General features: G+C 38.4%; 1 protein-coding gene across 1 annotated transcript in view; it reads right to left on the bottom strand.

Moving 5' to 3' along the window:
• Positions 1-21,696, bottom strand: part of ST8SIA1 (ST8 alpha-N-acetyl-neuraminide alpha-2,8-sialyltransferase 1) — a 122,551-nt gene that overhangs the window by 75,265 nt on the left and 25,590 nt on the right. Inside the window, exon 2 of the mRNA XM_062570593.1 lies at positions 14,257-14,401. Within this exon, the coding sequence (XP_062426577.1) occupies positions 14,257-14,401 (145 nt within the window). The remainder of the gene's footprint in view (positions 1-14,256; positions 14,402-21,696) is intronic.

The following is a 21,696-nucleotide window of genomic DNA, read 5'->3' as shown; positions in this document are numbered from 1 at the left end:
ATTATGGATGACCCCACTTTAATAAGATTTTGTTGACTACTATGGCATATCATTATGTACCCCATCCTCATACACAGACAAGGACTCCATGGTTCCAGACAGTGTGCATGCATGCAAAAAAGGTTGTCTTTGCCTTGTAAAATTAACAGTCTTAGAGTAGGACCAACTCACTGAGACAGATGGAGAAGTAGAAAAGTTTGTAAAGAACCTGAAAGACTTGCCTGCAGCCTGCTTGCAAGGATGAAGCAAAGCAGAGGAGTCGATGATACCTAGCTTATTGGTATAAGCAACAGGAAGGATGTTATCAGTTGGGATGCGAGCAAAGAACAGTGAAGATAAAAAGCTCTGCTTTATCTTGTCTGAATGCCTATTTCAAATTTGCCTTGCCCTTTCACTCCAAGTCTTTCTTAAGGGGTACAAACAAGTGTTTTTCAGTCAATTAGATTACTGATCTAACAAAATTAATCACTCAATTCCTTACATGAAAACAAAGGCTAATAAAGGCCAAGAACTGCTGGAAGACATTCTTTATATTTACCACAAGCCACAGAAACAAATCTGCTTATCCCCGGCAGAACTGTGTTCAGCAAGAGGATACTGTTGACTAAAACCTTGTTATGCTGAAGTCTACTGGAATATTGCCAGGGTGTAATCGAGCTTTCGCTTTACCTGTTTCGCAACACGGTTTGTTACTAATTGCCCCAGTGTGCTTCTTTTAATGAATAATAATACAGCACCCACACCTGCTTGCTTAGTGAACACAGATTCCTCGAGTGCCTCAGAAAGATGAATGCCAGCTGCCACTACAATCACAGCCACAGCAATAGCCATACCAGGAGAAGGAGATGCCAGACCTGGGTATCGCTTGCAGGACAGACCCCAAACTGGGGAACAGAAGCTGCAAAAAGACAGTGTTGGTGAGCCTACATTTAGGTAGTCCCACCCTTCAAATGCACAATGACTTATCCAGCTTTAATACTAGACAGGTCCCATCCTTAAAACCATAGAGCAGAGGAGCACTCCAGTCTCTGCTACATGCATATACTGCCCAGAATACCATAAGGCGTTTCTAGGTCTCTTCCACTTTATTTCTCTGTGAAGCAAGAATAGTGGTTCATTTTGTCTATCTGCTTAGTGCAGAGGAAAAGGGGGATTTGCAGTATTTTTTCCCACACCACTGCCATATGAAAACCCTCTTTTCAATTTTCTCCAGAGATTTCTAGGCATAGATTTAACTGTGCAGTAACACCCTACATCAAATGCAAATGACTGTAAAGTGCTTGGGGGAATTTCTATAAAGAGCATCACAGTCATACAAAGATTATTTATGTTTGGCTCTCTCATTTCTTCTTCTGGCACAATAGTAGATCACAGAATAGATCTGTATGGCCTTTGCATTTATATTCTCCTTTCACTTAAATTTTCTCCTATTAAGCCTAACCCCATCAATTACATTTGCAGCACTGTTCCTGGGATAATAGGCTACACTGTCAACATGCCAAGCTCTGCTGCAAGGGAAAGGAAGTGAGAGAAGCCAGTGGGTTTTAGGTTAAGGAAAAGCCTGGCAATGGCATAGCACAGAGGAATGTCTATTAAAAAATTAGTCTACAAATATTTTATCTAGCCTACAACCAGAATACACTACATCTTCCCGTTCTACATTCACATCATATTCACAGCCTTATAAAAATTGACCAACAGAGAGAAAGGTTTGCTTGGTTTTATTTTATGCCTTGTAGGCAGGTCTGACTCTATGGCCTGACTCCACACATCGAAAAACAAAGAGGTAAAATAGGAATTCCATGTAATCTTCACTATGCCCCTCGGAGACAGCAGTGGCGATTGGGAATTGTCTGTCTCCAGCTACACAAAGTATGTTCAGTTTACAGAGGTAGAGAGATTGGCAGAGCTGTGATAGCAGCACACAAAGATCTTACCCCAGAAAACAGAAGATATCTGAGCTCTGTTTCCTGTTCTGTCCTCAGTGTGTATTACCGAGGAGAAAAGAAAATCATGTACGTCGGGACATTAGGTGTGCCTCATTAGCAGCAATATCCAGTAATCTTCTGGCCACAGGAATAATCAGCAACACTAAACACAAACTTGTCCCAGCAGAAAAGTGCCATTAAGCTCTGTCTTTCAGGGGTTCTGGCCCTTATTCCCTTGACGTTTTGGACTATTTGCAAACGCAAAGTCTGATGATATGTTCTGAGGGCACTGCATAGTTAATTGTCACAAATCTTCCTTAAGGGCAATCAAAAAACCAAAAATAATCTGAGGTTTAGAAAAAATGATCTGATTGAAAGGATAGTTCAGTCTAGAGAAAAAGACTGTGGGGAAATTTGATAACAGTCATATGTGGACAAGATCAGAAAAAAAAATCTAAATTATATTCGGGGGTGATTTTGATTAGACGTCGGGAAATATATTCTTCGTGTAAGGATAGTAGAGGGCTAGAAAGGACTGTCTAAGTGGGCTGTGGAATTTCCATTACTGAAAGCTGCAGAAATTTACTAGATAAATATCTGTTGGGTACAGTCCAGAGATAGTAGACTACCACAGGGCAAAGGCAAAGGGGTAATGGCCTTTAAATACCCCCTCCAGACTATGATTTTGTACAGGTTTTTATATGGTATCATCAGAATGAAATAACAGTGCCTGTGCATCTCAGTGTAGCACTAGTAAATTCCTGTGAGGTTGCAAAGTGTTTTTTTGGTTAGTTAAAAAACAAACAAATAAAAAAATTTTGCCCTAAAAAGCTGGCTTTGTAAAAGTAAAATAATAGAGTACTGTATGTCTGGATTATATGCTGTGATTGAATGCATTTTCTTTGTGCATTTCTTCTGACTGCTGGAACTGTGTAAAAATAGGCTTGATCTTGTTGATTTTGTTGTGGTGTCTTTCAGTTAAAGGCATAACAACCGAAGCACTTATTCTTTTATAACCGGTGTTTCCTTTTCAAGTACAGCAGGCACATGATGGTACTAACAAGCATGCTCTCAATCACTGCATGTGGTTGCTAGGCATTCCTCCGCATAAATTTGCAGCTGGCTAAGGCATGTACTTAACTAGACACAACAAAATCAGAGAAGATACAATAAAGGTGAGTGAAGAGGGATTTCAGAGTGAGCTGCCTCCATACGCATATCACTTGGATGCACAAGTGTTAGTGTCACTAGTGTCACCTTCATTCTATTGACTTTTTTTTTCCTGTCTGAGGAAAGCTTCATTATCACAGGACATCTATGATAACAGAGATGCTGGTCACACCCATAAAACCATAAATAAGGAGATGCTGTAGACCAACTTCTGATATGTATCAGCATTAGATAGTGTATTTACCCTCATCAGATTGAAGAGCTGACTAGATAACCCCATCAGCATAAGACAGCAATGCACCCGCATTTCAGTGTAACATACCTTAGCTTAAATTGTATGAATTTAGACAGTGTCTTAGAATAAAACTGTATGCCCATACTTCCCAAGCACAGGATGTGAGGAATTATGCAGTTCAGCTGTTCACACTCAGCCATGTAGCTCTCATACTGGAAAGACTAGCTAGGGCAGTATTAGTTGCACAAGGGTGTTGTGCTATTATTAAGAAAACTGACTCCGAGAGCTGTTTCACATAAGGATCTTCTGATCACAATTATTACTCCTCCACACTGAGACAGATAGTTTACCATTGAAGAAAGCTGCTCTGTCCCCTTTCTAACAGGGCACATTCTTTGGGCAAAGAGAAAAGTCAGGCCCCCATCATGTACCATTTCTGTTCTTTGCATGTTATGTGACTCCTATGCCAGAGTACGATGGTACCCAGATCCACCCGCATGACTTGCGGTTCCTAGAGAACATCACAGTTTTCAAACAGCTAATATCTGCAACGCAATTCAAACCATCTCCTCCTGACCAAGTGACTCTCTGGCATCCTGTGCCTTTCAGCATTGGAGGTAAAGAGTTTCCATGAGGCAACATCCTGGCTGCTCTGCCGCAGGCACTCTGCTGGCACGCCAGCAACCCCGAACCGCCAGCCTAACCCTGCCCACAAGATATTGTGACTGACTTTCAGCTTATAGGTCAAGGGCTCACTTAGGAAAGCACGCAAAAATTTGCTGGCAATAATGCCTCTCATATGAAAAGATCCTGCAAATACCTGCAGTAGTCTTCCGGGATTGATGGAGTGGACTGAAGTCAGTGAGCCTGAGCCATGGTCTTGGGCTTCAGCATTTTTAACTTGAAATCATCTGCAAAGCTAGATAAACACATGCAAGCTGTTCTCCACAACATACTCAGACTAGCCCTGTTGCCTATCATCAGACTCAAATTCCCACAGTTCACAGATGCGTCTCAGAAAGATGTGTTGTCACAGCATCCTGCATTTGGGATTCATCGTTACATTACCCAAGTCCAGATCTACTGGGCTGTCAGTTGTTACACCCCAACCAATTTCAACTCAGGGAAAAAAAAGAAAAAGAAAAAGAACTGTGCCATCAGTTACCTTGCTTTTGCCTCACACTACAGTCTCCCAGTCTCCCCCCTTTAGCCACCAACACAAAATTATTACCTCATACTGGTATTTTATTGGCCAGCAGACAGCCTGCAGCACAGATTTCTCTGTCAAAATCCTCTAAAGACTGCAGAAGTGGAAGCTCTGTTGGACATGAAGGAAAAACTGCCCAAATTCTTGATCTGACCAACAGCAGGTTTAACGGTACTTCAGCTGCAGGCCCAGTATCACAGCACTTATCGAGAGCATCCTGATGTAAGAAAATCACTATTTTGTTTGATGACGTAAGTATAAAATGTCACTTGGAAGCCAATGCCTGCCTCATGGGAGCAATTCAGTTGATAAAAGATGTTGCAGAGGGGAACCACAGCCCTTCCCCTCCACATCATATCAGGTTGTAAGGTCTCTAAATTGACCATCTCTGGCTACATCAGTCAATTTTTGAACTGTATTGCAGCAAATTTTTCTTCAAACATGAAGTGGAGCCTACATCTCCCTCTAAGCAAGAATATACAAAGGTTCTTTTGAAAGGCACTACAGGATCCTCCTGTAAGATCTGTAAAAGCACTACCCCTTCTTAAGGACTTCTGTAGAAGTAGAATCTTACCTGACTTTCTGGTTCAGCAGACTCTGCTGAACCACAGTCCACCCATATTCGGAAACAGAGCTGCAGCAGGGAATATCCATGTATTTGGAAGAGGAGAGGAGCTATGTCTTTGCTGCTGGAGAAATACTTTCTGAATGTGATCTGATATTCTGACATCCTGCAGTATAGTTTACATGAGCCATGTCCAAAAAAAAACAGAATTATATGAAAAATATATAGAAATATGCAATATTTCATCAAGTCCTACTCAGGCTTCTGCCAGGTGGTAACTGCCAGGCATAAAATTGAACCAAAACTGAGCCTAAAACAAACCAGTGCTGATTTTAAGTCTATTTTAGATGTATTTCACCAAAGATGCTCACTACAGAATACAGCAAATTAATGTAAGTAAATACAAACACTGAATAACAAATATATTCACATACATGATAAAAAATGCTATAAATTCAACAAGGTGACACTTAATAAAAATACATAAATAGTAATAAAAGCTAACAGGTGGTCAGGATAATAGGGCTTAATCTTACTCAGGTTTTAAATATCAACTTCTAAAGAAGCAAAGGTTTCACTACACCTGTAGGTGGAAGTCTTGGTATATATAAATGAGTTCACTGTCAGAGAAAACCCTGCATCAAAAAAGAGCCTCTTTTTAGCATCTTATCAGTTATATAAAGCTACAGTGAAACAAACAAAGCAAACATACCTGTTCTGTCTCTGGGCAGACTAGACCTAACTTTTATTAATATTTTTATACCCTGAGCCAGGGTATTAAAAAAAAAAAAAAAAAAAAAAAATCATATGCCTCATAGTTACTTCTAGCCATCAGATGAGAGAAGTTTGCCATGGCTACAGTTTTTCATCTGTGATCACTTCCTTTAATTCTTCTTCCTCAACATTTCTAGCTTATCAAGCAGCAAAATTATGTTCCTCTAAAACACCAGAACATTGACTAAAAAGCTCCTAAAATTCCCATGGCGTTAGCGCAGCGTCTCTGGCCTCCTTCACCCACACTGCTTCCTTGCTCTTTGGGTTTAGACCAGTGGTTTTGCTCTGCACTTTACACATCCCTCCAGCGCTACGAGATAATCCGTAATCCATAATTACGGCTCCCAGGCACTGTCAAAAAATGTTACATAAAGTAGAAAGTTTCTGTTGTGAGGCCAATGAGTTGACAGGTGCCCCAGAGCTCGCTCTCCCAAGACATTGCCTGCATTTCACCTGCCAGTACCACAGCCCTGGAAACACATACATCAGCTCTGCTATTTGAACCATTTTGCAAGTAATACAAAATCACTCAGAGTAGTAATATACTCATGGCTGAACTATCTTTTTGAAAATACTCCATGTCCTTTCTATCTTAGGTGGGCTCCATAACAATCCAGCAGCTTTTATACTTTTTAAAAATATTGCTCAGTATCCCTAATAATGCAGAAGTGGGACCGCATTTGCTCTTCCACACCCTCATGTAATCCCAAACATTTCTATCACGATTGGGATTCCAAACAGCGGCAAAGAATTGGTTCTGGCTTGGGGATTAGTACATTTAACCTTAGGTTATTTGTGGTTTGACCTGAGCATAATTAGATATTAGAAGTGGGATTGATCTGTGCATTTTTGAATACTCCAGAATATAATGGTCTGTGTCGCAAAGGCATTGGGGTGTGCTTGGATAAACTCTCCTGTTACCTAGAAAATGATTGATACTGAGTCACTTCAGATTTGAAGCAGAAACGTGGAGTTAGGGCTGTCATTCCTCTTTCCCTTTGGGCCAAACTGACACTTTGCAGCCAGGTCTAGTTCTTCCTTTCCTCCCTATTTGTTTCATTTAGAAAGGTCAGTGCCTATTTATGTATTTGTATTAACTGAGATAAAGCCAATTTGGCATGTGCATTATTGCAAATAAACTCCAGAAAAAATCAGCCTTGACAAATATAGTCTGGCTAAACAGCTTTGCAGAACACATCCTTGCAAGCCCAGAGAGACCAAAAAAAGTGTCTGGTGATCAACAGGGACAGCCAGCCACTCCTTGCTCTCTTTCAATTTGCCTCGATAAAAATATGTTGCCCATCCTCTAGTGTTACTCCAGACAATACATATTACATCTCGCATATCTTTTTTCAGCCGAAATTTGATTTTCACCATGCAGCATGTTTGCATCTTGTGTATATGGGATACTTTTGGATGGATGGTTTTTGCTTAACTGACCAAATATAATAGCTGATGACCTATTCCAGCTTTGCTAACAGGCTGCACAAAATGGTCCAATTCTGCAGTTCTTAATTAGTCAATATTCAGTGTAAGGATAAGAGTTTCACCTAAGTTAAGTTTAAGTTAGATTTTGATCTCAATTACCCTGATAACAATTGCCTAGTACTGAATGAGAGAAGACTCATGCTCTAATAAGATCAGAATTTGTCAGGTCTGTACAGATGATATATCATATCTTAGTTTAGGAATGGCATTATACTGCTTAAGCTGACTAGGGACACAACTTGCCAATCTAGAAGATCTCTTATTAACTGTATTCCTAAAATGTGGAGGTCATTTCACAAGATAGAACTACCTCTTCTCATTTTAACATGCAATGTTTTTCATGTTTGCAACAATACGTGTTTATTACAGTTTCATTTTAAGGAAATATATGTAACCTCAACTAAGAATATAGTTAGAATATAATTATTATAGCAAAGAATATTATAGTCACTGTGCCCAGGAAAAAGCGGGAGGGGAAAGGCAGGAGGGGAAACCAAGACAGTACCAAGAAATTCCTCCAAATACTAGCTAAATATAATTCAAAATAAGTCACTAAAATACCTGTTAGATACTAAAATTAACAGGAGTAAATATAACAATTGCTCAGAAAATGTTAGATCTGCACCTCATGCCTCTATATAGGAAATCAAAAAAAATCCCCCAAAATCAGGACAGAAATGACTCAGCCGGTGTTCTAATATATTTTCCCAAATAGCAATTAATTACAAACAAAACTTCACTGTGAACAGAATACTTCAAACATGTTAGATTGCTAGCAAAATCTAAGAGAAGAAACTGCCAAACACTTCACCAAAGTCAATAATCTTATATCTCCTGGAGACACTGCAGTCCTGCAACCTAACCGCTTCACTTCACATGCTTTCCCGTTTTATACACAATTTTAGAGTCAATTCTGTCACCTGGATCAGTTAGGACAACACATGGGGTTTTTCCTTCAGGAAGATAAATTCTCCTGTTAATGTGGTTTGCATTTCTTGCACAGATCTAACTTAACATTTCGTCCTGTTTCTGCATAGCAACTACATTCCTAACTAACAATTTCCCATACTCACTGCTCTTAGCCCTTGCCTTTTACTTAAATTAAACCACCATTTTCTTCCTCATGTTGAGTATGTTTTTTCCTGTGATCCTACAGTTGCCACATATTTTACATCAAACTTTCTTTCCAAATCTGTAGTTTCTGAAATAATTATAAAATGCTTTAACTGCAGGCTGCTAATGTAGGGCTATGGAATTTGTTTGTCAATGGAGTGCTGTGGCAAAGCAAGTCCAGCGTCAGAAAAGGATGTAATAAAAATCTCTGGCCAAATGAGAATATAGTAAGTAACCAAGACAAATCAGAAGCTCCTAGATTCTAATAAGTATTCTGGATTAAAAATTAATGTCGCCTATTAACATATCATATAGCACAAGGAAAATTTTGTAAAAAATCATAAAATCATTCCCTTTTATGCAACACACAGCATTCACCCTGATAAACTAGAAAATGTCAGAGGATTTCTCCATATGGCATTTACAAGTAAAGCAATAATATTTTCCCTACCTTTAAAATAAAGAATCTAAATTTTAATGCCACCTTAAATAGACTCTGAATAACAATTTGACAAATACAGCCTTTCTCCTCATCATGATGTATCCTGAAACAACGGCCAACTTTCCCAAACTTATTTGAAGTTTGAAGCTATTTCCTTTAGATTTCTTGTAGAGCATTTGTGAAAAGATGATAATTCTAGAGAAGCTTGTTGCAAGCAGACATTTTTCCACCTGATGACATTTTTAAGAGATCTGGAGCAGATAGGAAATCATATTTTAGTAATTCAAAATAATTTACTTGTACCTTCATCTAATCAGTTCAAGTGAAATATAATAAAACTAGAAAAAGTTTAAATAGCTTATTTTATTTTGTCAAATTAAAAAGCTCAAGTCTAAAATTTGAAATTTTTCTTGAAATGTATTCTCTCCTCTCCCTCCAAAAAATAATACTTTTCCATAGTGTTTTGGGTAGGGGGAGATAGGAGCTTGGAAATTCATCTTGGTTCTGCTCAAAATCTTGCTTTAAGCTTTTGCCAACATGTGGAAAAAACAATTTGTTTAAACAGGTCAGTAGTATGGTGAGTTTGTTCTTTGATGGTAAAGGGGTCTGAAGTTTGGTTTGGAGACCTTGGGGGAAGATGGGAAGGAGTACAAAATTATTCTGGAAAATGTTTGAGACTGGCATATTTTTTACTCTCTACCTTAAAAACAAATGACTTTTAGTTCACTTTTCTTTCACATGGTTTTGAGTTACATCCCGACTCCTCTTATGGTTACATCGCTTTTACTCATAGCATCTAAAAATTGCTATGAGAATATATAGAAGCCCGTTTTCCTCCATTTTAGTCAGAAAGGGTGGCAAATGCTAGTCATACCTTCTGTCATGCCTCAATATATCTTAACAAGATCACAGCTATCTAGCTAAATGTCTAGGCTCAACGTGTGTATCTACATGTCCTGAGGAATAGGACTCCTGAACAGTTACCAACATGCAGACCCATTATAAGATTTGACCCATAACAGGGGAAGAAAATGTTTATAAGTCACTCATGACCTTCAGTGTCTATTCTGATTCCTCACAATCTGGTTATTCAGAGGTTTATCCACCCATCCCAATGATTTCAGCTGGAATAGAGTAATCTGCATCTCTGAACTCTAGACCCTCGGTCATGTAGCCAAAATTACTGGCCAATACTGAAACTTCAGGCCTACGTATAAAGCTGTAGAAAGCTGGTAAGGCACGCAGTAAGAATAACCTGCTATTGTTAATACATATTGTTATATCTTGTTAATATTGTTAATCTATACCTACATCTATATGCCGACACAATGCTTTACCTCCTAAGCAGCACTGTAGATCACAATAGGTAACACAACAAAGCTGCTTGTCAGGAAAAGTTCAATTTTAATTGCAAATCACATGCATTATCCAACAGCTCCAGGTAATACCACCACTGTACATTTGGGAGACAAGGTGTAGGTGGGATCTCTGCTCTCACTGCATGGAGGCAGTATGATGGGCCACATCCTGTGAAGGAAACATTCCTGAAGAGTCTTCCAATCTGTCCTGCATCATTGACGGTCCTTTAGATATTACAATGAACCACCAGCAGTTTCTCTCCAGAAGGGAAAAGATTTTACATTCTGTGTAATATTTCATTTCTGTTTCAAAACAAGCAATTTTAGAAATCAATAGCAAAAACAAGACAGGGAGAAGGGGGAAGAGTAGGAGAAGGCATGTCCAGCAGCTGGAATTGTTGGCTCCTGGAAAATTCTGCAACTTCAAATTTTGTTCACTCTGACATGAAAGTCAGAATGCTGCAATTTTCCATGCAGCAGCTTTTTCCTTTTAATGTATTTTTTCCTTTGGTCTATCAAAAACTTAAAACTAAAAAGAAGTAGGAATACAATCAAACAATGTTTTAGAGAAAAACTACCATAGAGTGAGAAAAACAATTGAAATATTACATTACAAAAATGGTAAAATAAGATGTCTAACACCACCAAAACCTTTTAATCTTTTCACTTCAAATAAAATTTGAAAAAAAATCAAAGAATTGATACAGAAATTTTATATTTTGATGAAACAGCATTTTTCAGTGGAAAAGCTCTTCATCAGAAAATGCTGAACCAGCTGTAATAACTTTATCTACTCAAATTACTCAGAAGAAAAATACTCTATTTTGTACTTTTCACATTCAGTAATAAGGGACTCTTTACATATTAAGGCCTGAGATATTGATATTATTTCTACATAAGTTTCCATCGACGCATAGCAAGCTTATTCTATTCCACAAAATATAGCAAGTTTCCCATTTAGTTTTGAGTTACTTTATGCTATAAGTTAATAACTGGTTCAGGGTTGAGAAGAGAAATCTTCCGCAAGTACAAAATGGCTTAAGCCCAGGAGATTGATGTGGATGGAGCTTTTTTTCCCCCCTAATTTATCCTAGAGGAAATATCTTTTCGATTACATCAACATAGCTGCGGCCCTTTACATTCTTGTTATATCCTCTGAGCGTTTCAGAGTATAACCCATATTTTCTAAGAGGTTTCAAGCTTCTGAATACTTTTGAAAGGAATTTTCATCTTCACAAGAATTGCTTGCCAGTTGCTACTAAACTAATGGAAGCCGTTCTTCAAGAAGAGGCCTGAAAAAGTTAGTCCAGTATTTGTCTAGAAGCAGAGAGAGAGCTAGAAAAATACTTCATTTAAGAATTCACTACTAGTAAGTCTTCCTAAGCTTTTAAGTCTAACAAGGTTTCATTAGATAGAGGCTTACAAAATTCCTGCAGCAAAATACATGAGAATAACACAGCAAGCCACAGACAGAGGTATTTATAAAGTATGTGGCATGGAGGCGCAGCAGTGAGTAGCACTTGTCAGCAATGCAATACTCATCAATTCATTAGTAGAATAATATTTCTAGAACAGTAGAATGGGTACTGAAATTGATTTTTAGAACCGTTTTAGAGTTAGGACATCATAAAAATTCAGCCTTTTTCCTCTCCACACAGCATCTAATCCCCTTCGCAGCTTGCTTGGCAAGCCTAAGAGGACACAGAGATCCTGAAGTCCCAACTCCTTAGCTCATGTTGTCCCTCATGTTGTTTTGCATTTCGCAGGTCCTCTCTTCTGCCCCTGCCAACAGATAAATTTGGGGAATAGGCCTGGGAGATTCTGCAATTTTCTGTGAAAGGATGTAGGACACTGCTGTGGCTATGCAGAGTGCAAGACTTTAATCCAAACAAAACCAAATTTGAGTCTTTCCAAACTAAGATGAATTTTCAAATCTGTCACAAAATAGAATGACCTCTCTGAACCACCCACAAAGCGTTCTTTTGAAATGTTAAAAAATATATTCATATTTTCAGTGGCTGCTGCCAATATCTTTGAGCAGCACAAAGTATACAGTTCTTTTAGTTATCTCCAAGAAACAAAGAAATACTGTAGCAACAAATCATACTAAGCATATCATAAAAAAGATTTACAACTGCTACTCTGTGGCACACTATAAACTTTCTACCAGTCTCAGAGGTAGGGATAGAAATTCATTCCAGTAGGGCAGCCTCATTCCCGCTGCAAGACAGGAAAAGCACTCTCTGTAGACATTCAGCATTTACTTGTTTATTTAGCTTGCCGAGATCCAGCAGCTGTGGACTACATCAGAGGAAAGCTGAGTGCACGGGAGGTGCAGACCCTGCAACTGCTTACTTGCAACAGGCACAACTGAGTGAAAAGGCAGCAGATCTGCAGCCTAAATAAGATAAAGCTGTCTCACTGTTTCTCTGGTGGACGTATTGACATAGAAAGTGGCTGATCCAACCTCCTTTTCCCCAAATCTCAGTTTCCCCTCTCTGCACTGAAGGGAAAAAAAAAAAAAAAAAAAAAAAAAAAAAAAAAAAAAAAACCCACACAATTCAAAGATCGGTAAATCTGGAAATACCCTAAAAAAAAAGTTAATTTTCTAATGTTAAATTTGCATAACAAGTTTAATGAAACTCCCCTAAAAAAACCTCCTCCACCTGTATAACAAACTGCAAAAAATGAATAGCCTGGTGTGAATGGCTCAAAAGCAACTGTGAGGCTTAAACAGTATTTATACCTTTCATTTAAGAAATTAAAGCAACATGTAAATCAATCATCTCCAGATGTTTGACTTTCTTTTAATCTATAACAACATAAAACATATCTGATTCCATGTACAGAAGTCAATATAATAAACTGATTATTTAACATCAGTTCATATAATAATAAACATATAAGAAGTCTTGATCAGTATTACAAATTCTCAGCACTCAGTAATTCTCCTCTTATCCCAAAACACCTTTCCTGAACAACATCAAACCATTTCTAATATTCAAAGCACAACAAGAATTGACTAAGTCATGTTATTGGCTTCTGTTATAGGCTTACATTGCTTGCCATCAGTAAACTTCATTAACTTGAAAGTAACTTGGATACCTTTATACAAACTGCCATCACCCCTTAGCTAAAAAGATTGAAACTGAAGTAACTCTAGATGAGAATTTGAAAGGGATGAGGAATTACTCCAGATAATTTCCAACAGGGTAACTGAGGTAAAATTCTAGTTCTCTAGACACCTTTGCTTTTTAATGTAACCCAGCCAAATTCTACTGACATCAAGGGAATTGATCAGTTTGAATTTGGATCTAAATACAGGCCAGAAGCTGCCATTTCAGTTAAAAAAAAAAAAAAAAAGAAAGAAAGAAAGAAAGAAAAGAAAAAGAAAAAGAATGATGCCAATAATATTGGCAGGTCTCTAAGTGTTACGAGAGCAAAGCAGGTTTTCCTGAAGATTCACCTCTGAGTTCTGTAGCACTGCCAGCTCGCATAGTGTCATCACGTATCTTGCCAGATTTGATGTTTTATCTAAAGTGCCAGCTTCTGAGGACACATGATTATGTAAGATTCTCAGGCCTTGTTTAACTAAGGGAAGTTTCTAGCTGTCAGGGTTTGAAAACTGTTTGTGACTGTCAGTGACTAAAATACAGAAATCACTTTTTTAAATAGCCAGCCTTTATCATTATTTTAAAAATCAAGAAGGAAATCCCAGTCTCATCACCTTCTTATATTTGAAGAGACTGGAAATCCTGGAAAGTGACAATGGAAATATTTATTACTACACAGGTCACTATTTCATAATTTTCAGAACACAAAAGTAAAAAAGCAAAAATGAGCATTTTGTATTCAGAAATGAAAATATGCTATTTCTTGACACAAGTGTTTAGCCCATTTGCATTCATCTGCACCATACTAGCATTTAGTATATTAATATATTAATAATTAAAGCGAAAAGAACAAAGTTACTAACCTGTGGGAAAAGAGAGTAAGTTGCATTATCAATAGTGAAAGAATATAACAATTCCCCATCAAACCAGAGATTCTTTCCCATGGGGGAGTTCTGCTTTGTCATGGCAAAGAGCTGACCAGGGTCACAACATTCTTCCAGCAGTTTCCTAAGAAAGGCAACAAAAAGAGAAAGAGGTGTATTAATTAGAGCTTTGCCACGTCATCTCTAAAGACCACCCTTAACTGATAGTCCAGGTACCTGAGAGTCTGCCATTCTCAGATGCTATTCAGAAAGCCAAACATTTTCCCAGCTATCTGATGAACAACAGCTGATTCTACATTGCACACCAGAACAATAAATACTAATAGAGAATTCAGAAAATGAGAATATTTAGAAATTCATATTCTAATTTGGTAACTTCATAATTTTTTAATTATAGAAGAGCCAGAAGTCTTGGTTTTATTCTGAAGAGTCTTAGAAATAGCTAGTAAAAAGTGTAAGCCATCCATTCACTTATGAGTGGCTTAAAAACGAGAACCAAGATTTATCAAAAGAAAGTTTGTCCTTCTCAACTACTTTTAATTAATAAAAATTACCAGGCTCCAAAACACAGAGAAATCAAAGAAAGACTTTTGAAAATCAGATCTGAAGCCAAAGAATACTTATTCATAGAGTAGTTATATAAGTTAAGTATGGAATATATGACATTTCTTTCCAGTTACTAAATACCCTTGTGCTACTATCGCAACAGTATTAGAGCCTGTCTTCTAACTGAAGTCCAACTTGAGTCAGCTCAGTTTGCTATATATATTTTGAGGATATTACTCTTCTTGTTTCCTCACTGAAACTGCATATCCTCTTATGCATGCACTTCCCCAAAATAGTTATTACTGAGCTTGACTAAAAATTAGAGAGCTGGCTAGGTGGTTGAAGGTTACATTGAGCAAAAATTCTGTAACATAGCCAGCTCAGCAATTAATATCCTAAAATCAGAATGATGAGAAGCTCTAGACATCTGAAAAATAGGAATATAGTATCTTTCTAAAGCCAGTATGGAAGTCTCTCTCTAATGGAGGGGTGATCCTCATATAAAATTTTATATATAATAAATATATGTAAAATCTCTGTTATAAAATGCCATCATAGCATAATAAATATTGATATTTATTATTATATAATTTCATTATTTATTTTAAAGGCAGTCCTAAACAGACTGAACTCATCTCCAGTGGCTAAAGAAGAACTGAAGGCAGCACGGAGAGGAAGGACAGCTATTACACACTGCTTAAATGATTGGTATAACTCTTCTCCCTTGCTAAAGAGGAGATTCTATTCAAAAGCAAGAAGTTGTTCACAAAAATGTTTATCATTCACACAGAGGTTTCACAATTACTTTTCTTCTGTAAAAATGAATACTAAAAAGATCAGTATTTTTCCCCATCAAAAATTTTATTTTCCATAAATTCACAATTTTCTGTTACCGTGTGAATACTATTTTCCACATATATTTCAGCTGAAATTTGATTAGAACATTAGAGTAGATTTATTTTAATCTTTGCAAAAAGAAATAGCTTGAAAATGTTGCATGACAAACAAAAAATGTCTAGGACAAAACTGTTTCTGGAGCTGTTTATCCTTAAACTGTTGCCTGTAGAGCTGTTTTGCCCCCCTTCTGACTAGGGCATACAGTAATGTGTTACCAGAGAGGCAATTTCCTTTCCTAGACATGACATGGGTGAACCTACATCCACCACAAAAAAGCTTCACGTCATCCTTCTGCTGATGCTCAGATAAAGCCTTCATCTCAGCACTGTGAAGATGAAACTAAAGGAAATTTGACAACCCTCACCCAATTACTTTTCCAAAACAGGCTAAGGCAGGTGTAAAATAGAATATTGTTCCAGATAAAAGATAGGTGAGCGAAGACTTTTCTGGCTTTCCACAAGCTCCAGCCTGCAGCCCTTGGAAAGCTATTTAACTCCCTTTCAACTGGAAAGAAACCCATTTTTGCCTCATTTTCCTCTCCTTTTCTTTGTATTTTCTATCCCACCATAGCTTTTTCAGGAGAGTCACTGCTTCATACAGCAAATAGCATAACGCAATTCAAGATCAGATGAAGTCTCTAAGAACAACTATATTACAAAATTAAAATTTCTAAACAGAAGCCTATAATTTGTTCCTTCACTGGAAGTCTGGTCTGAGCAAGAAGCGCAGAAGTAACAGATAACTCAGTGAAAAACATGTAGGGAATGCCTTATACTAACAAACCTTTCCTTAGCCAGAGTAAACTGATGAACTAAGGAGCAGCTCTTTGTACAAATTTTTTTTTTCTCCACTATCTGACTAGGAATATATACCTTCTGTTTCATCTCCCCAAAAATGCATTCTTCCAGTTTTCATACAGTCCCTTATTAATAAACCTATTATGAAAAGCAGTAGATGTCTCCTGGAAGGTCCAGAGATATGCAGGTCACTAGTTTAAGCATTATGCATCTGTATAGATTAGCAGAAAAATCTTGTGAACTCACGTGTGCTTTATTCTGCAGGATCACAGGGTCTGAACTGATTTGCTGTCCTTGGTTAAAATGTATGGCTAAAATATCACACTAGAATTCACAGAACTGCAGCAGCTTTTAGCCAAGGATTTCAACTCTTTGCAAGTATGTGTTCACTTGCAGGATGAAATTTTGAGTCAAAAGTACATTATTTTATCTCCAATTCAGTAGAGACTTGTGTAAGAGAAGAACCAAATGACTTGCATATTGGTATTTAAAAGGTACTTGGGGCACTTAAGGGCTCTCAGAGCTAAGAGACAAACCCTATGTGTGAGAGAAGCAGGAGAACAGTTACTCTGAGACTCTCACTTTAGGCCTCTACGATTTCAGCCTGAATTGAGGCACCAGGCAGAGCATCAACACTTAAGTGGCGCTTGCACATCAACCTAAACAGCAATCTGTGCACAAGGCAGGAGCTGAAGAGCAAATTGGAGATGTTAGCCATATCTCCACAGTATACTTTGTTGAGGTTTTATCAGCAGGTGTTGCACATCAAAAGAAGCCCAGCACAAGAGTTGGTGCTGAGGCCCCTACATCAAGATGATAACGAGCTCGTGGGATTTAGTGCAGACTAACTCTGGTCTGGGCCCACAGAGAGAATGCCTGTAGGTGGTTGTAGCATACCAAGTACATTCTAAAAGACAATTACTGGGGACATTCAAGAGATTTGCCTCCTGATGCAACCTTTTATCACCTGAAGCCAGAGAGCAAGATGTCCTTGAAAAGCACAACCTAAATTCATACACAAAGTCAGTGGAAGACTGACGTAAATCCTAAACTCCTTTCTCTTGATCCTAAAACAATAAACTTTCCAGTTTGCAAGCAACAAGCTATGCTTAAACTTATTCTGGTTTGACTCCAGTCCCAGTTGGTAATGGCTCAGTAACTAGTTCAAGATGGGTTCATACTGGCAAATGTAACATCTTAGAGCAGAAAAGAGTGCTTCCCCAGTGTGGGTTGTCACCCAGGAAGTTACAGCCCTTTAGCTGTGATGTCTCCACAGCTGGAGCAGCCCCTGCACCCCCAGGACAACACCACAGCTTCTTGTCAGCTCTCCACCATCGACCAAAGGGACAACACTATACCATGGGCGGCATGCAAGCAGGCCAGCACCTGCACCAGTAGCAGCTCAATTCTACTCTAAAGTTCTTCCTTCCTTAAATTCACACAAAAGGGATGCACAGCAGTGAGGAAAACACCAAGATGGTGGGCCACTGCTTGTCAGGGAGCTTCAAGAGTATGGCTGTCCCATGAAGGAGGACTGAAGATCAGCTGGGGCTCCTGGAGCAATGGGCAGAGGATGTGGATGTAAGTGTGGAGGGGGATCCCAGGTGAGGCTGTTCAGGGCTTTTAAGGACTTCTATTGTCCTCAGGGCCCTGACATTGCAACACTCCCTTTTCTGTCCTGAAAGGGCAGCAATTTTGCAACAAAACCCTTCCTGCTCACTGAACCTGCACTGAGCAGGTCCCCATTGGGGACGACAGAGCGTTGCAGCAATGTAAAAGTGAAGGCTTGGCTGAACACGCTAGAGAGGGGGGGAGCCTACAGCACGATGTTCTCAGCAGGTCCCAGCAAATGCCAGCAGTCTCTATGCCAAAGAGGAGCACCAGCTTTTCATTCAACCGTTGTTCAAAAATGGTAACAAGAAACTTGAATTATTACTATTATTATTATTATTATTATTCCTTTACAGATTGGCTTTAACAGCAGCATTAAAATAATGACCAAGGTTCAGGTTTGAGTTTGAAATAAAAACAACTATTCAAGCCAATTGTTTCAGTCAGATTCTGATCAGCTCCCTGGATAGCTATATACTATAGCGCCAGCCTATGTTCAGTAACCATAGCACTTGGGCTGACAAAACCTCCTTTGGTTCACATCTCAGTTCACATTTGCCTCAGCATGCCATGTTTTTCTTTGGGATCAAATAAGTCTGAACACTCAGAGGAAAAATGGATCTGCCTTTCGAGTTTCAGCTGGCATTTAGTCAAAACCACCACTCTTAGCCACACAGCCATGGATTTGTAGCCCTATTGAATCCCAAACTACGGGTGGTCTTTTGGGTTCAGTAGGGAAGGTTTGGACAGCGCTGTTTGAGAGAAATTGCTTAATCACTTCTATCTACATATCATGTGGTACAGGCAAGAGGCTATGCTGACTGCCTCTCAGATGCCTGAAATAAATACACATCTATTTCCCAACACATGCACACTTAGGGACATTAGCACAGGGTCCTTTATCAGAATTACTTAGGGATTAATAGCAGCATGGGCTCTGAAACTGAACTGGTCTGACCACTTCCAATACCCTGTATTTCAAAATCTAATTCTGAAAGTTTCTCAAATCTTCTTGAAAGTAGTGTGTCCCTAAGACAATATGTTGCAAGAATTTTTGGTGGCAGAAGAGAAACCACAATCATTGATAAATGGTTAAAATCTTTCCCCTTACTAATCTGTGCCCAAGTCAGAGTTTGAATTTGTCTCAATTCAGTTTCTGGTAAACGGCTTTTTTCTTTTCCTTTTTTTTTTTTTTTTTTTTCTTTCCCCCCCCTTCTGCTCCAGCTTTTTTTTTATTTTGAAAAAAGATTCCCCTCTTCTCAAATTTCACTCCCACCTATCCTTCTGATGAGTGGAAAAGCTGGAGTTTAACAGATCTCTTGCTTAGAACAAAAATTTTCAATCCTTACATCATTCTTGTGGCTCTTCTCTCTTCTTCAAAATCCACCTCTAAATATTCCAAACCTAGAAAGAGTACTTCTAGCATAGTCACCCCCTGTCAACTAGAGGGACAAAATGACCTCTCTTATTATCCATGCGTTCCACATCTGAGGCCAAAGGATATTGAACTGATTAACTGTTTAGCACTCTTTTTCATCATCAGTGCTTCTCTGGACGGGGACATCCATCTGTAACTGCAGTCTGAACACTGGTTTGCTGAATGTGAGATTTCACATTTGGCTTTACTGAAACTTAGTAAGCTTAGGAGGTCACACAGACTGCTCCATGTCACATGCCCGTCTCCTGGACCAGTTTCTGCCCTGCTCTTTTTCTCAGCTGCAAAATTTTTCAACAATATTTTGATGCTCTCTTCCAGATCACCAACTAAAAGAAATACAAAGGGTCAAGAATTGATCCATGCAAGTTCACATCTGGACATAACCTGAACTCATTCATTCAGTGACAATCACCAACCTAGAACATTTTAAAAAAATCTAGACCAGTACCCTATTTCTAACAATGGTTAATATCTACAGAAAAAAACAGTCTTCTTATATAGTCACATAACGTCTAGCAAGCAGCACTTATGGAATTCTTGAACAATCAGTTGTGCGGCCTGTGGCAGTGGAACTATCCTCCGCCTCTGTTTCTTCTTAGGATTCATTTATACTTTTGGGCATTCTTTGTTCTAAGCCAGCAGTCTTTGAATTTTATGGCCCTAGGGAGAAACCATTCAGTAAAACAACAGAGCACCACTGGGATCAGCATGGTTGCATCAGTTTATAGCTGCTTCTCCAGTTTGCACTTAGTTTCTGAATACATTGTAAAACATATCATTACTTGGCTTTGGTCACACACATTGTATTCTTCTTTCCCAAACAGTTGAATGTAATATTTATAACTTGGGGTTAGCTTGAAGAAGCCACTGAAGCTTTGAAATTCTCATGGGGTTTAAAGCAATCTCTCCTTCACTAAAAACAAACAAACCAACCAACACTGGCTCCAGCCCTGTCAAGCATTTTGGCACCACTGCTCTCTATAGCAGAGTCCCACCTGAGATGAAATTTAAAACTACCTTTAGCACAACTATTCAGGAAAACGATCTTAAAACTGCCTTTCTAAGTACATCATGGATAAGTACCAAAAGAACAAGAGAACAGTTAAAGCAAACGCTCTTTATATTCACAAAAGCATAGAAAACTTTTTTTTTTTTTTTTGGGGGGGGGGGGAAGGAGCAATAATAGCTCTTACTAATATCAAGATGTTTGCCAAAAACAACATCTATAGGTATAGGACATATAAATCAAGAATAAGTCACTTTGCACAGGTTCATTTCTGAAAATCCCACAGTTCTCTAAACTTGAAAAATGTATTTAAATGCAAAGGAAATATGAAAGGGAGAACACCACAGAGCAGAACAGAGCAATAACCTGATTCACTTCCCAGCCAAGCTTTCTGCAATATGATAAGATCCTGTGAGAACTGTAGCCATTACTGTTTTTCTCCCCACATTTATTATCTTTTCTTTTTATGAAGCTTTCAGACAACTTCAGTGTTCCCTTTAGCAATTCCTAATACCTGGATTTTAAGAAGTTCACGTAACATTTCTCCTTTCCTTCCCAGAGAGGAAACATATCAGGATAATAAAAAGGTCACAGGCAGAAGCAAACTGAGTACTGAACTGCCTGTGGCTACAACCTGCATGAAAAGAAAGAGATTGCAGAGACCATAGATGTTTCTCAGAATATGAACAATTCATGGAAATCATGTTCATTTGTTTAGCAGTACAGTTGTATGCAACTTTTTAAAGTGAGAAACATAAAAATTATAAAATAAAATATCTGGATAATTTGCTGAAAACTGCCAAATTAATAATGTTGGGGGAAAATGAAGAAATTAAACACTTCCATCTTTTTTGCATGGTCAATATCCTTTCCTTTATAACTTCCTTTCATCTTTTTTAAATGCCCAAAAGGAAACAAAATATCCCTGAGAATACCATATCTGAGAATATCATACCTCTGGGTTTGTTATTCCTTTAAAAACATAATTGAACAAAATATTTGGTGCCATCAGGAGGCACACAGCATGAGCAGCTCAAGAGAGATGACCTTGTGTGATGCTAGAATTCACTGGCACTACACCAAACTGTTCCTTTGCTTTGCAACTATCACTGCCATCAGCCCCT

Source organism: Rhea pennata, chromosome 1 (assembly GCF_028389875.1).
Source record: "Rhea pennata isolate bPtePen1 chromosome 1, bPtePen1.pri, whole genome shotgun sequence".
Lineage (NCBI taxonomy): Eukaryota > Metazoa > Chordata > Aves > Rheiformes > Rheidae > Rhea > Rhea pennata.
Note: the sequence above shows the minus strand (reverse complement) of the source record. Positions and strands in the feature narration are given on the sequence as shown.